The sequence below is a fragment of the Chaetodon trifascialis genome, chromosome 2 (genome assembly GCF_039877785.1).
Source record: "Chaetodon trifascialis isolate fChaTrf1 chromosome 2, fChaTrf1.hap1, whole genome shotgun sequence".
NCBI classification, from domain to species: Eukaryota; Metazoa; Chordata; class Actinopteri; order Chaetodontiformes; family Chaetodontidae; genus Chaetodon; species Chaetodon trifascialis.
In genome coordinates, this window is record NC_092057.1 from 32,013,247 (window position 1) to 32,026,585 (window position 13,339).

Consider the following 13,339-nt stretch of genomic DNA (forward strand, 5'->3'; position numbering starts at 1 on the left):
CCCCCTGCTCTTCTCCCTCTATAACTGCACTTCAGGAGACCAGTCTGTTTAACTCCTGACATTTGCAGACAACACAATGGTCATCAAAGTCATCTGATGACGAGTCTGCATACAGATGGAAGGTGGAACAGCGGGTCCTCGGGAGCAGTCGGAACAACTTGGAGCTGAACAGGCTCAAACAGCTAAACAGCACTATTGGTGTGACAACACTGTCAATTTTATCAGTCAGACAAAATAGGAAAGGAGAGATTGTAGCCATTTGTACACAGTTAATGTGTAATGACATTGACCAGGGTGAATAGACATCATTTTAATATCTTGCTCTTGAGCTGAAAGCAGAATTATCAGTGCTCATTAGCTATGTTTACATGCGCAAATTTCTCCAATCTGATCTAAACCTTGGTTGATCGGAAATTCCAAATCCACTGTTTACATGGACACTAAATAAAATTATCCGATCATGACGTGCGTATACATGCACTGAGCGTTTAATCAGAATAAATAATTTGGGCATGCGTGGAGTTGTCTAATTTTGCAGAAATAGTAGTAGAAGAAAACAAACGCAGCGTTGTCTGCACGTCCTTGGTTCGTTCACTCTTTGTGCCCCTCACATTTTATTTTCCTCCCCTCTGGCTCAGTGTCTGTTAATGTAGTTTTTTTTTTTTCTTTCTTTTTTTTTTTTTAATATGGACCTTCATCGTGTGTTTAAATGCATACTTTGGCTTTTGCTGTTCACGGTAGTTAAGCCACAGGCTCAGCAGTACATTGTTGTCATTGTTGTACAGTAATATATTTATATACCATGGTCTGGGTGAATACTCAATTCTGATTGGCTGCAGGGTGTCCGTTAAAAAGTGTTATAGGACACCTATAAAAAAAAAGTTCCGGTCAAATAGCCTGATTGTTCTAAATTATTGCACTGGCTCAAACGTTAGTTGGTAACCATGGCAACAGAAACTCAGAGCCCTCCAGAGCACGGCTGTGGGTCGACTCTCAGACGCCGGGCTGGATACTCGCTTCCGTTCACGCCTCCGCGTCGTCCATTCATTTCTGATAATGGACACCTCGTCGGGCATTATCCCTTACATATAGTATAGTAATGTAGTACAGTACATTTTGATTTGGTCAATGTTTCGGTGAATTCCGGCTTCCTGCAGCTTTTCGTGAACTTGTTTGTACAACTCGGTGTTTCTAGCCTTTTGACGTTCAACAATCCTGAGATCTCTTAAAGTTTCCAGCAAGAAAGTTGTGTCAGCAACAGACCAGTTTTGCTGCTTGCCGAAAAACGACCGGCGGCCGCAAAGGCGGAAACGCTTCACGCTGACGTGCACACATCTGCAGTGGAGATAATTTTACTCCAACCAGGAAGACAGGATCCGAATGGGTGTGTACATGGGCACCGTTCGGAATAATGATCGGCATAAACCACCTCTCTCTTTCGGAATGAAATTTCTTTCCGAATGGACCATATCGGATCAGAATCTTCCGATTGACATGTTTACATGGAGCATTTTTAATCTGATTGGGCCTTTATTCCGATTATTTGTGTCCATGTAAACATAGCTATTGTTACATTGTGTCGACCACCAAGATATTCTTCTGTGTTTATGCAGGAATTCTTACAGCTTATCACATCTGGTATCACTAGATATGACAGATTAATCCTGAATGGAGACCTGAATATTCATATTAAAAAAAAAGACTCCAAAGCCACGGAAGATGTGAACTTACTGGACAGCATTGAACTTACAAAACATGTAAAAGCCACTCATCATTCAGTATTACAATGACCTATTTATGAGTATCACTGCATGTTTTTTGATGCCAAACTAATCTTAACAAAGACTGAAAGGGGGTTTATGGTTAAAAGAGTTTCCTTGATGGCAAGGCTGAAGAAAAGTCCCGTAATATTATTAGATCATTTGAGTCACACAGCCATGACTGCTCTGTAAATGACATGGTTGAACATTTCAACAACACCATGCTATCTGCTTGAAATGCTGCTGGTCCAGTAAAGGTTAAAAAGAGGTCGACTGTTGTTCAATGGTTTTCCATCTATTTTCCATCTTATGCATTCTATTTATTGTATCTTATTTTTACTATTGTTTTCAATGGGTTTATCTTATTTTACATTAATTTTCTATCCCTATTTTTATGTTAAATCTATATCCTTTTATGAGAAACACTTGGTGCATGGGGTTTCTTTGTTGTAAAGCACTTTACACTTCCTGCTATACATTACATGCACAATTATTAGGCAACTTGTATTCCTGAGGATTTATTTTATTTTTAAACAAATACAGTTCTCTCAGTCAATTCCAAATGTTAATAAAACTTAAACCTGAGTATTTATCAAAGGAAAAGTGAGATTTGGCTTTCTCAGGAGAATATCTATGTGTGCACAATTATTATGTAACTAAATGAAAAACTAAAATTTTCTATTCTCACTTGTTTATTTTCATTTATTAGAATAAGAAGAACAAATAAACAACTCGAAATTTACAAATAAACACTTGTGACATTTCAATTATTCAGTGACCAATATAGCCACCCTTCTTTTCAATAAATGCCATGAGCCTTCCATCCATGGAATCTGTTAGTTTCTTGATCTATTAATAGATAGATAGATAGATAGATAGATAGATAGATAGATAGATAGATAGATAGATAGATAGATAGATAGATAGATAGATAGATAGATAATCAACTTTTTGTGCATTAGCAACCAGAGCCTCCCAAATGCTGTTCAAAGAGGTGTATTGTCTTCCCTCACTGTAAATCTGACGTTCAAGAAGGGCCCACAAGTTCTCAGTAGGGTTTAGGTCAGGTGAGGAAGGGGGCCATGTCATTACTCTGTCATCTTTAAGTATTTGGATGCACGTGACGGAGCACTGTCCTGCATAAAAATCATGGCCTTCTTGAATGATGTAGACTTTTTCCTGTACCCACTGCTTGACAAAAGTATCTTCTAAAAACTGGCAGCAAGTTTGGGAGTTTTTTTAAGATTTTAAGTCCATCTTTAACCTGAAAAGTTCCAGCTACAGTGGCTTGCAAAAGTATTCACCCCCTTGACATTTTTCATGTTTTGTTGCCTCACAACCTGAAATTAAAATGGATTGTTTGAGGGTTTGCATCATTTCATTTACAGAACATGCCTAAAACTTTGAAGATATGATATTGATAAGTGCGCATGTGCCAACCGCGCGTGCAGCCTGTAGCAGTCGCTCCTTATATTTTAAATCTCAATTTGCACATCCAATTGTATTGTGGTACATTTTATATTGCTTACATTCATGGAGTGGATATACATTCATTGAGTGGATATTTCTGTATATTTGTATATTTCTTATTTACATATATCCTTAGTATTAATATTCTGTTTCTTTTATATTGCCTTTATATATATATTCCCGTACGTCGCCCGGATTGGCGTCACCGGGGCCCCGCCCTGGAGCCAGGCCTGGGGTTGGGGCTCGCAGGCGAGCGCCTGGTGGCCGGGTCTTTGCCCACGGGACCCGGCCGGGCACAGCCCGAAGGAGCGACGTGGGCCCGCCTTCCCGTAGGCCCACCACCCGCAGGAAGGATCAGAAGGGGCCGGTGCTATGTGGAATGGGTAGCAGTCGTGGGCGGGGGCCCCGACGACCCAAATCCTGGACAACGACTCTGGCTATGGGGACATGGAATGTCACCTCACTGTGGGGGAAAGAGCCTGAGCTAGTGCGGGAGGTTGAGCGGTACCGGCTAGAGATAGTCGGGCTCACCTCCACGCACAGTCTGGGCTCGGGAACCCAACTCCTTGAGAGAGGCTGGACTCTCTTCTACTCTGGAGTTGCCCGCGGTGAGAGGCGGCGAGCTGGTGTGGGCTTGCTTATAGCCCCCCAGCTCAGCCGCCATGTGTTGGAGTTCTCCCCGCTGAGCGAGAGGGTCGCTTCCCTGCGCCTTCGGGTTGGGGATAGGTCTCTCACTATTGTTTCAGCCTACGGACCGAACAGTAGCGTAGAGTACCCGGCCTTCTTGGAGTCCCTGGGAGGGGTACTGGAAAGTGCTCCAACCGGGGACTCCATTGTTCTGCTGGGAGACTTCAATGCTCACGTGGGCAGCAACAGTGACACCTGGAGGGGAGTGATTGGGAGGAACGGCCTCCCCGATCTGAACCCGAGTGGTGTTCTGTTATTGGATTTCTGTGCTAGTCACAGTTTGTCCATAACGAACACCATGTTCAAGCATAAGGGTGTCCATCAGTGCACTTGGCACCAGGACACCCTAGGCCGGAGGTCAATGATCGACTTTGTAGTCGTATCATCTGACCTTGGGCGGTATGTCTTGGACACTCGGGTAAAGAGAGGGGCTGAGCTGTCAACTGATCACCACCTGGTGGTGAGTTGGATTCGCTGGCAGGGGAAGAAGCGGGACAGACTTGGCAGACCCAAACGTACCGTGAGGGTCTGTTGGGAACGTCTGGCGGAACCCGCTGTCAGGGAAGTTTTCAACTCCCACCTCCGGGAGAGCTTCAACCAGATCCCGAGGGAGGTTGGAGACATTGAGTCCGAATGGACCATGTTCTCCACTTCCATTGTTGATGCAGCCGTCCATAGCTGTGGCCGTAAAGTCGGTGGTGCCTGTCGTGGCGGCAACCCCCGAACCCGGTGGTGGACACCGGAAGTAAGGGATGCCGTCAAGCTGAAGAAGGAGTCCTATCGGGCCTGGTTGGCTCATAGGACTCCTGAGGCAGCTGATGGGTACCGGCAGACCAAGCGTGCGGCAGCTCGGGCGGTTGTAGAAGCAAAAACTCGGGTCTGGGAGGAGTTCGGGGAGGCCATGGAGGAGGACTACCGGTTGGCCTCGAGGAAATTCTGGCAAACCGTTCGGCGCCTCAGGAGGGGGAAGCAGCTTTCTGTCAACACTGTTTACAGTGGAGGTGGGGAGCTGTTGACCTCGACTGGGGATATTGTCGGGCGGTGGAAGGAATACTTCGAGGATCTCCTCAATCCCTCTGTCATGTCTTCCGTAGAGGAAGCAGAGACTGGGGACTTGGAGGTCGATTCATTCATCACCGGGGCTGAAGTCACTGAGGCAGTTCGCAAGCTCCTCGGTGGCAAAGCGCCGGGGGTGGATGAGATCCGCCCTGAGTACCTCAAGTCTCTGGATGTTGTAGGACTGTCTTGGTTGACACGCCTCTGCAGCATCGCGTGGCAGACGGGGACAGTGCCTCTGGACTGGCAGACTGGGGTGGTGGTCCCTCTTTTTAAAAAGGGGGACCGGAGGGTGTGTTCCAACTATCGGGGGATCACACTCCTCAGCCTCCCTGGTAAAGTCTATTCCAGGGTACTGGAGAGGAGAATCCGGCCGATAGTCGAACCCCGGATTCAAGAGGAACAATGCGGTTTTCGTCCTGGCCGTGGAACACTGGACCAGCTCTATACCCTCCACAGGGTGCTTGAGGGTTCATGGGAGTTTGCCCAAACAGTCCACATGTGCTTCGTGGACTTGGAGAAGGCATTCGACCGTGTCCCTCGCGTCATTCTGTGGGAGGTGCTCCAGGAGTATGGGGTTGGAGGCCCTCTGTTGAGGGCTGTACAGTCCCTGTACAACCGGAGCAGGAGCTTGGTCCGCATTGCCGGCAGTAAGTCGGACCTGTTCCCAGTGCATGTTGGACTCCGGCAGGGCTGCCCTATGTCACCGGTTCTGTTCATCATTTTTATGGACAGGATTTCTAGGCGCAGCCAGGGGCCGGAGGGGGTTCGGTTCGGGGGCCGGCAGATTTCGTCTCTGCTCTTCGCGGATGATGTTGTCTTGTTGGCTTCCTCGAGCCAGGACCTTCAGGATGCGCTGGGGCGGTTCGCAGCCGAGTGTGAAGCAGCTGGGATGAGAGTTAGCACCTCCAAGTCCGAGGCCATGGTTCTCGACCGGAAAAAGGTGGCTTGCTCCCTTCAGGTTGGAGGAGAGTTCCTGCCTCAAGTGGAGGAGTTTAAGTATCTTGGGATCCTGTTCACGAGTGAGGGAAGGATGGAACGTGAGATTGACAGGCGGATCGGTGCAGCGGCTGCAGTAATGCGGTCGCTGTATCGGTCTGTCGTGGTAAAGAAGGAGCTGAGCCGAAAGGCGAAGCTCTCGATTTACCGGTCAATCTACGTTCCTACCCTCACCTATGGTCATGAACTTTGGGTCATGACCGAAAGAACGAGGTCCCGGATACAAGCGGCTGAAATGAGTTTCCTCCGCAGGGTGGCGGAGCGCTCCCTTAGAGATAGGGTGAGGAGCTCTGTCACCCGGGAGGAGCTCAGAGTAGAGTCGCTGCTCCTCCGCATCGAGAGGAGTCAGCTGAGGTGGCTCGGGCATCTCTATCGGATGCCCCCTGGACGCCTCCCTAGGGAGGTGTTCCAGGCATGTCCCACCGGGAGGAGGCCCCGGGGAAGACCCAGGACACGCTGGGGTGACTACGTCACTCGGCTGGCCTGGGAACGCCTCGGGATCCCCCCGGAAGAGTTGGAGGAAGTGTCCGGGGAGAGGGAAGTCTGGGCGTCCCTGCTCAGACTGCTCCCCCCGCAACCCGGCCCCGGATAAGCGGAAGATGATGGATGGATGGATGGATGGATGGATATATATTCCTTCTCGTCCTTCTTTCTAATTTTTATTCTAATCTATAATTCTGTTTTGCATGGAGCACTGCTAAAAACTATTTCCCCTCAGGGATAAATAAAGTAATTCTGATTCTGATTTTTATTTTTTTTTAAATTGTGAAGCAAACGACAAATAGGACAAAATAACAGAAAACTTCAGCATGCATAACTATTTCTATTTCTGACTTCTGAAGGTAATTGGTTGCAGCAGAACTTTTCTGCATATGCCAATATATATATATATATATATATATTCAGATAAAAAAAAACAAAAAACATTTAAACTGCAGGTTGTAATGAAACAAAATAGGTAAAAAGCCAAGGGGGTGAATACTTTTGCAAGGCACTGTAGCTCATCCTTTATGATAGCAACCCATGGTGGCACGGTGGAACGGCGGAACACTGTCGCCTCTCAGCTAGAAGGTCCCGGTCCGATTCCCGCTGTGGGCGCTGGTGGCGTGTCCTCCACCATGCCTTCGGCACCTGCTGCTCCAGGAAAAAGGGCCTTTCTGTGTGGAGTTTGCATGTTCACCTGGGGTATCCTCCATAAAAATACCCCCACTGAAAACATGCAAGAAGATCACCACCTGACCAATGGTGACGCCAGAGGAACTCGTCACCGGGTGCCGGTCAGCTGGCAGCCCACTGCTCCTGGTCTGCCGTAGAGGAAGGACTGACCGAGGATGGGTTCAGAGCAGAGAAATAATTTCAGATATGCATGACATGTGCAGTTTCCCCTCCTATCTCTGCATGTTGTGTAAAAAATTGTGACTGATAAAGGATTTCTTCTTCATACCAGTGCGCCACCTTGCTGGTGTCTGACTCAAAGTGGAGCTGTGCCCATTAGTGATCCAGCCACGGGCCCATCCATCTGGTCTGTCAAGAGTCACTCTCATTTCATCGGTCTATCTGTCTTCAGATATCCCTTGGCCCAGTCTTGATGTTTTTGTGTCCTGTTCATTGGAGGTGGTGGTATTTCAGTCTTCCTTACCTGGGCCATGTCTTTGAGTACCAAACAACTTGTACCTGACACTCCAGGTAGGTTGCATTTCTGGAATATGGCAGCACCGGAGATTAATGGGTTCCTGGTAGCATCATGTTTAATTCTTCTCAAGTCTTTAGCAGTTAATTTGTGTCTTTTTTTCTCCACACGTTTCTTGCGACCCTGTTGACTATTTGCAACACAACGTTTCATTGTTCGGTGATCACACCTCAATACCTTAGCTTCTTCAAAGTGCTGCATCCATCTGAAAGGCATTCTACAATTTTTGACTTTTGAGAATCTGTTAAATCTCTTTTATGGGCCATTATGTCTGAGCCTACGTTTACACGTAGCAGGGTATTTTGGAAAACAAATATTTTAGCCCCCCCCATTTTGAAAAATAACATCGTGCACATAACATTGTTTTCAAAAACGTTGTCATTTACCTGAACCCGGATAAATACGTCGTCGAGCGCATCATAACTATGCCAAACCTATGGCGCCGAGTGGGTTGCTCACATGATGTTAAGTATTCAGTCACATGTTGTGATGTTTTGGAACCTAAAACGCTGTTTAACCCTGTTTACATGCCAACACATAACCAGCGTTTTCAGAAATCTCCACTTTGGCCAGAGTTTTTGAAAATGATCATTTACCATGAAAAAAAAACTGTTTGCGTGTAAACGAGAGGCCAAACTGCATGAAAACATATGCATTTTCCCTAAGTGTAAACATAGCCTGAGGTAAAGAAGCTGCCTAATAATTATGCATACCTTGATATAGGGTGTTGATCACTTTAGGCCACACCCTCCCTCATTACACAAATACACATCACCTGATAATGTTTAAATCCAATTAGCATTCAAATTTATATAGCTTGGAGTTGGAAAATATGCATGAAAATGACGATAAGGTCAAGATACTCCCCTAATAATTGTGCACGCAGTGTACAAACAAAGTGTATGACAGTGAGAGCACATGATGACATGGACATGTAAAAAAAAACAGTGCAGTTGAAACTGTAAAAATATAATCTCTAATGGAAGTAATTGGATGTTTTGCTGTTAGAGGGCTACACTTTCTTCTGTAATCGTTTAAGTCAGAGGATTGTGCTTCTTACAGCAAGTGCGGTGGTGGATGCCAGTTTGTGTTGTGAAAATATGGGTGTATTACATAAACACTACCATTTTTGTTCCATTGTGGGAATTTTTCAGGGCACAAATGAAATGACTGACAGAAAATACAGTGCACTGCACAGTTAACAGCGACTAATTTCAGACGTAGTGCAAGTGTGTGTGTGTGTGTGTGTGTGTGTGTGTGTGTGTGTGTGTGTGTGTGTGTGTGTGTGTGTATGTGTATTACCGTGAGGCAGGCAGGATGGACTATCTGTGCACAGTTTGAACACTCCATCAGAGTGAGGGAGGAGTCTCCAGTTTCCTCCTGATTGGGCTCCTTGCAGATCTCACACACTGCAGACAGAGGAAGGCCTGGCTGGAGGGGACAGAGGAGAAGTTTCAAAACAGACATCTAATATACAGCACTGTGCAAACATTTTAGGCAGGTGTGAAAAAATGTTGTAAACAAAGAATGCTTTCAAAAATCTAAATAATAACTGTTTATTTTTTTCAATTTACACCATGCAAAATAAGCAAACAAAAGAAAAATCTAAATCAAATCAATATTTGGTGTTGCTACCCTTTGTCTTCAAACCAGCATCAATTCTTATGGGTACACTTGCACAAAGTCAGGGATTTTGTAGGATTAAAGTCAGGCGTATGATCAACCAATTATACCAAACAGGTGCCAATGATAATCAATTTCACATGTAGGCTGAAACACAGTCATTAACTGAAACAGAAACAGCTGTGTAGGAGGCTTAAACCTGGGTGAGGAACAGCCAAACTCTGCTGCCAAGGTGAGGTTATGGAAGACAGTTTTGTGTCACAGGTCAAACACCATGGCAAGACTGAGCACAGCAACAAGACACAAGGTACTTATACTGCATCTCTCCCAGACAAAGATTTCAAGGTTTTCAAGATGTGATGCTCAAGCTCTTTTGAAGAAGCACAAAGAAACAGGCAACGCTGAGGATCGTAGATGCAGTGGTTGGCCAAGGAAACTTAGTGTAGCAGATGAAAAACACATCAAGCTTATTTCCCTTCGAATTCGGAAGATGTCCAGCAGTGCCATCAGCTCAGAACTGGCAGAAACCAGTGGGACCCAGGTACACCTATCTATTGTCCGGAGAAGTCAGGCCAGAAGTGGTCTTCATGGAAGAGTCGCAGCCAAAAAGCCATACCTCCAACATGGAAATAAGGACAAGTGACTCAACTATGCATGAAAGCCTAGAAACTGTGGTGCAGGAAACTGGCAACAGGTGCTCTGGACTGATGAGTCAAAATTTTAAATGTTTGGCCATAGCAGAAGGCAATATGCTCACTGAAGGGCTGGAGAGCGGTACAATAATGAGTGTCTGCTGGCAACAGTGGAGGTTCCTTTAAAGTTTGGGGCTGCATATCTGCAAATGGAGTCGGAGATTTGATCAGGATCAATGGTGTCCTCAATGCTGAGATATATAGGCAGATACTTATCCATCATGCAACACCATCATGGAGGCGTATAACTGGCCCCGAATTTATTCTGCAGCTGGACAACAACCCCAAACATACAATCAACATTAAGAACTATCTTCAGCGTGAAGAAGAACAAGAAATCCTGGAAGTGATCATATGACCCCCACAGAGCTCTGATCTCAACATCAATGAGTCTGGAACCATACTGCCATCTAGAAGTTCGTAGCGGTTGGGTTGAATATGCTTGACGTGAGACAGTTATTAATAAGTAACCATAATAGCGATAATCATTTTGGCAAATACAGTCTGCCTTTCTTTATTTCTTTGTTAGATTGTGTTAGTTATACCCTGAGTCATCATATATATTAGGATGAGTATTAGCAATTGTTATCATGAGTATTGTTGAGTGTTGTCATCTACTCATAAGAATTGTCATGAAACGCATGTTGTGAACATTGTTGAAATGCCATTGAAAATTGATCATTCAAAATATATCTGATTGACCATAGTGAGAAGCAGATGACCCCCTCGTATGAATCATTAGTTAATTCTCTCTCTATGAGGTGAAATCATGTCACGCGCCTGCGAACCATCCCACATGCCTGACGGCCTATTGATTAGACACGCCCTGGAGTGATTATAATGTCTGCAGCGTGCAGTGGACACTCATTCTAGTTCTGTTAGTCTTAGTTCTGTTCTGTTTTTGCGTTCGTCTTGTCTTTTCTTTTAGTCAGTTCAGTTTTATTCTAGTTTTTCGCCTCGTTACGTTGCTTTCTCAGTCTTTTTGTTGCTGCTCATAGTCACGCCGAGTAGCTTGATTTCGTTCTTCAGAAACCTCTTTGTGAAACTTTATTTATTTATTTTTTTTTTTGGAGACATTTTTGACCAACCATGGAAGAGACCCTCAACCTTATTGTTAATCTAAAGTCTTGCCACACGATCGCCAACTCAACCGAAGACCTGCAGTCAGCTCTGCTGGTTCGGGTTAAATAACCATCAGAAGCTGCTCCTCGTCTGTAACCAACACCGGAGGCTTTCCAACTGCTGAGACATCCCTGTCCAACATCGGCTCTGAATCTTGGTTTGCTTGGTTCTTCCACTCTTCCATCGGAGCCGCAAACGACAGCCTGGAGCCCCTTTGTGTCAGTTCAGAGCAGACATCCCCAGGAGCGTCGCTGACAAAGTAGGCATGCTTAAGCAGGTTTGAATAAGAGTTGGTCCATGAGGTTATGATACTGTCAGTTTTTTTAAATTCTCTCAACCATTCATACAAAAAAATTTTACTTCACATTCGCATCCTCATTTGTCCCTTAAAACTACTTCTCACTATCGCCAAACTCATTCTGCCATTGTTTTGCCATAAGTTTCTCTATGCAGTTGTTGTGTCACGTCATATCATCCATATCCTCTGTCAAATATTCATGATACATTATTCATTATCCATAATTGTGTTTAATAAATAAGACTTTTCATTCAAGTTGTGGTCAGACGGTGTCCTTTTGAGCTGAATATAAATGATCCCTGTACCTAGAGTTTACGCTTCAGATTATCAGACTGGTCAATTGTTGGTTCATTCATTAGCATTACATCAGCATTACAAGAATTAATAAATAATATTCTTCTTAGCTGAGGAAGGTTGGTGCCCCTGGTATTTTATCAACAAACGCAACATTAAATTAGAGGTTTAATAAGCTGATTCCCCTAGAAAAGCATTCTAGTTTACAGCATTTTTTCACACCTGTCTAAAACTTTTGCACAGTACTGTGTATCAAAAAAATTCTTAAGGGTTACTTACAGAGAGACACTGTCGTAACACACAGGTCTGCTTGAGCTTCCCTGGTCCTCCAAACTTCTTCATGTCTCTGCAGAAGTTACAGTCTCCACACTCTGGTCTCATACAAGCTTCACAGCGTTTACACCTGCAGAAATAAACAAACAAACAAACAAAAACATTACCAACTCATACACCTTTGCCAATTGGCTGAATTAATAAAAAATGTCATGTAATTGGTGTTGGCTCTAAACAACTGGTATTTTCTGCTTTAAATTAAGATAGACCTGATACAAACATGACTGAAAATCAAAGTGACTAAAACAACATTTAAGCTTATCCTTTAAATGACAAAATTTGTTTCTTTCTCACACACAGACACACTTTGTTACCTGACCCTGCGCCGTCTCAGCACAGACATTGAGGAAGCCGGTTTCTGTGGTCGTGGGATGATAGGAGTAGAGGCCAGTTTAGGACGGGGAGGAGGTGGTGGAAGAGGTGGAGGCTGGTACCATGAAGGCTATGTAGTGGAACAGGAAAACAAGAAATAAATTGGGTCCAAATATGTCATATATTGGATAAATGATGGAACTTGGCTGCAAGCAAAAAAATTACATTTTCACACCAATATTTGGTGTGAAATATACTTTTACCATATGGTATTTGCTGTTAATACAGTACAGAACGTTCTTCATGGGTATTTCTTTTGCCATCAAAAGGAAACATTCAGTCATTCAGGTCATGGATTTCTTAGGGAAAGACAAGGCAAGTCCAACTGCCTTTGGCTTAGTACTTCAGGATACACCATATTATTACCAATGTGCTATGTGTCTCAAAATGAAAATTTCTTACTCTCTTTGGCCATTTAATGATGGGCTTTCCTGTGTAGGACAGTTTGGGATTGTCATTGGCATGTTCCTTCAGTAATGCCTGTGGGACAGCAGAGATAAAAGTGGCGAGAGGGAAAGCAGGGGAAAGGACAAACGCTGTTAACGGGACAGCATTAAATATCAAAATGATAGCACACGCACACACAAACGCACACACACAGACACAGAAACACACACACCTTGATGTGTGTAATGAGTGCCGGGGCATTGTGTATGCCTGCTGGGACACACTTCTTGTTGGAAGGCAGAGCCTCCAGTTTGCCTAGCAGGTTCCACAATCCTTCCAGTTCAAGGGGAGTCAGATGAACTTTAACTGCAGGCTTGTCAAACTGCTGCTCTGAAGCCTCTTCATCACTGCCACCACCCTGCTCCTCCTTCACCTGCTCACTGGCTGGATCTGAGCTGGATGGCTTATTCAGACCTGACGGAGGAAATGAGTTGCACACAAAATCTACACCATAATGAAATAGATATCTCCATATACCTAGCCCCTAGGTTTGTGT

General features: G+C 44.7%; 1 protein-coding gene across 6 annotated transcripts in view; it reads right to left on the reverse strand.

Annotated features, from left to right (window-relative positions):
- The window catches only part of kdm2aa (lysine (K)-specific demethylase 2Aa), a 47,652-nt gene that overhangs the window by 25,067 nt on the left and 9,246 nt on the right, over positions 1 to 13,339 (reverse strand). For all 6 annotated transcript variants that reach the window (XM_070987381.1, XM_070987372.1, XM_070987396.1 and 3 more), the window contains exons 11-15: positions 13,016 to 13,257; positions 12,799 to 12,876; positions 12,339 to 12,466; positions 11,971 to 12,094; positions 8,965 to 9,093 (exon numbers count right to left, since the gene is read on the reverse strand). In XM_070987381.1, the coding sequence (XP_070843482.1) occupies positions 8,965 to 9,093; positions 11,971 to 12,094; positions 12,339 to 12,466; positions 12,799 to 12,876; positions 13,016 to 13,257 (701 nt within the window). The remainder of the gene's footprint in view (positions 1 to 8,964; positions 9,094 to 11,970; positions 12,095 to 12,338; positions 12,467 to 12,798; positions 12,877 to 13,015; positions 13,258 to 13,339) is intronic.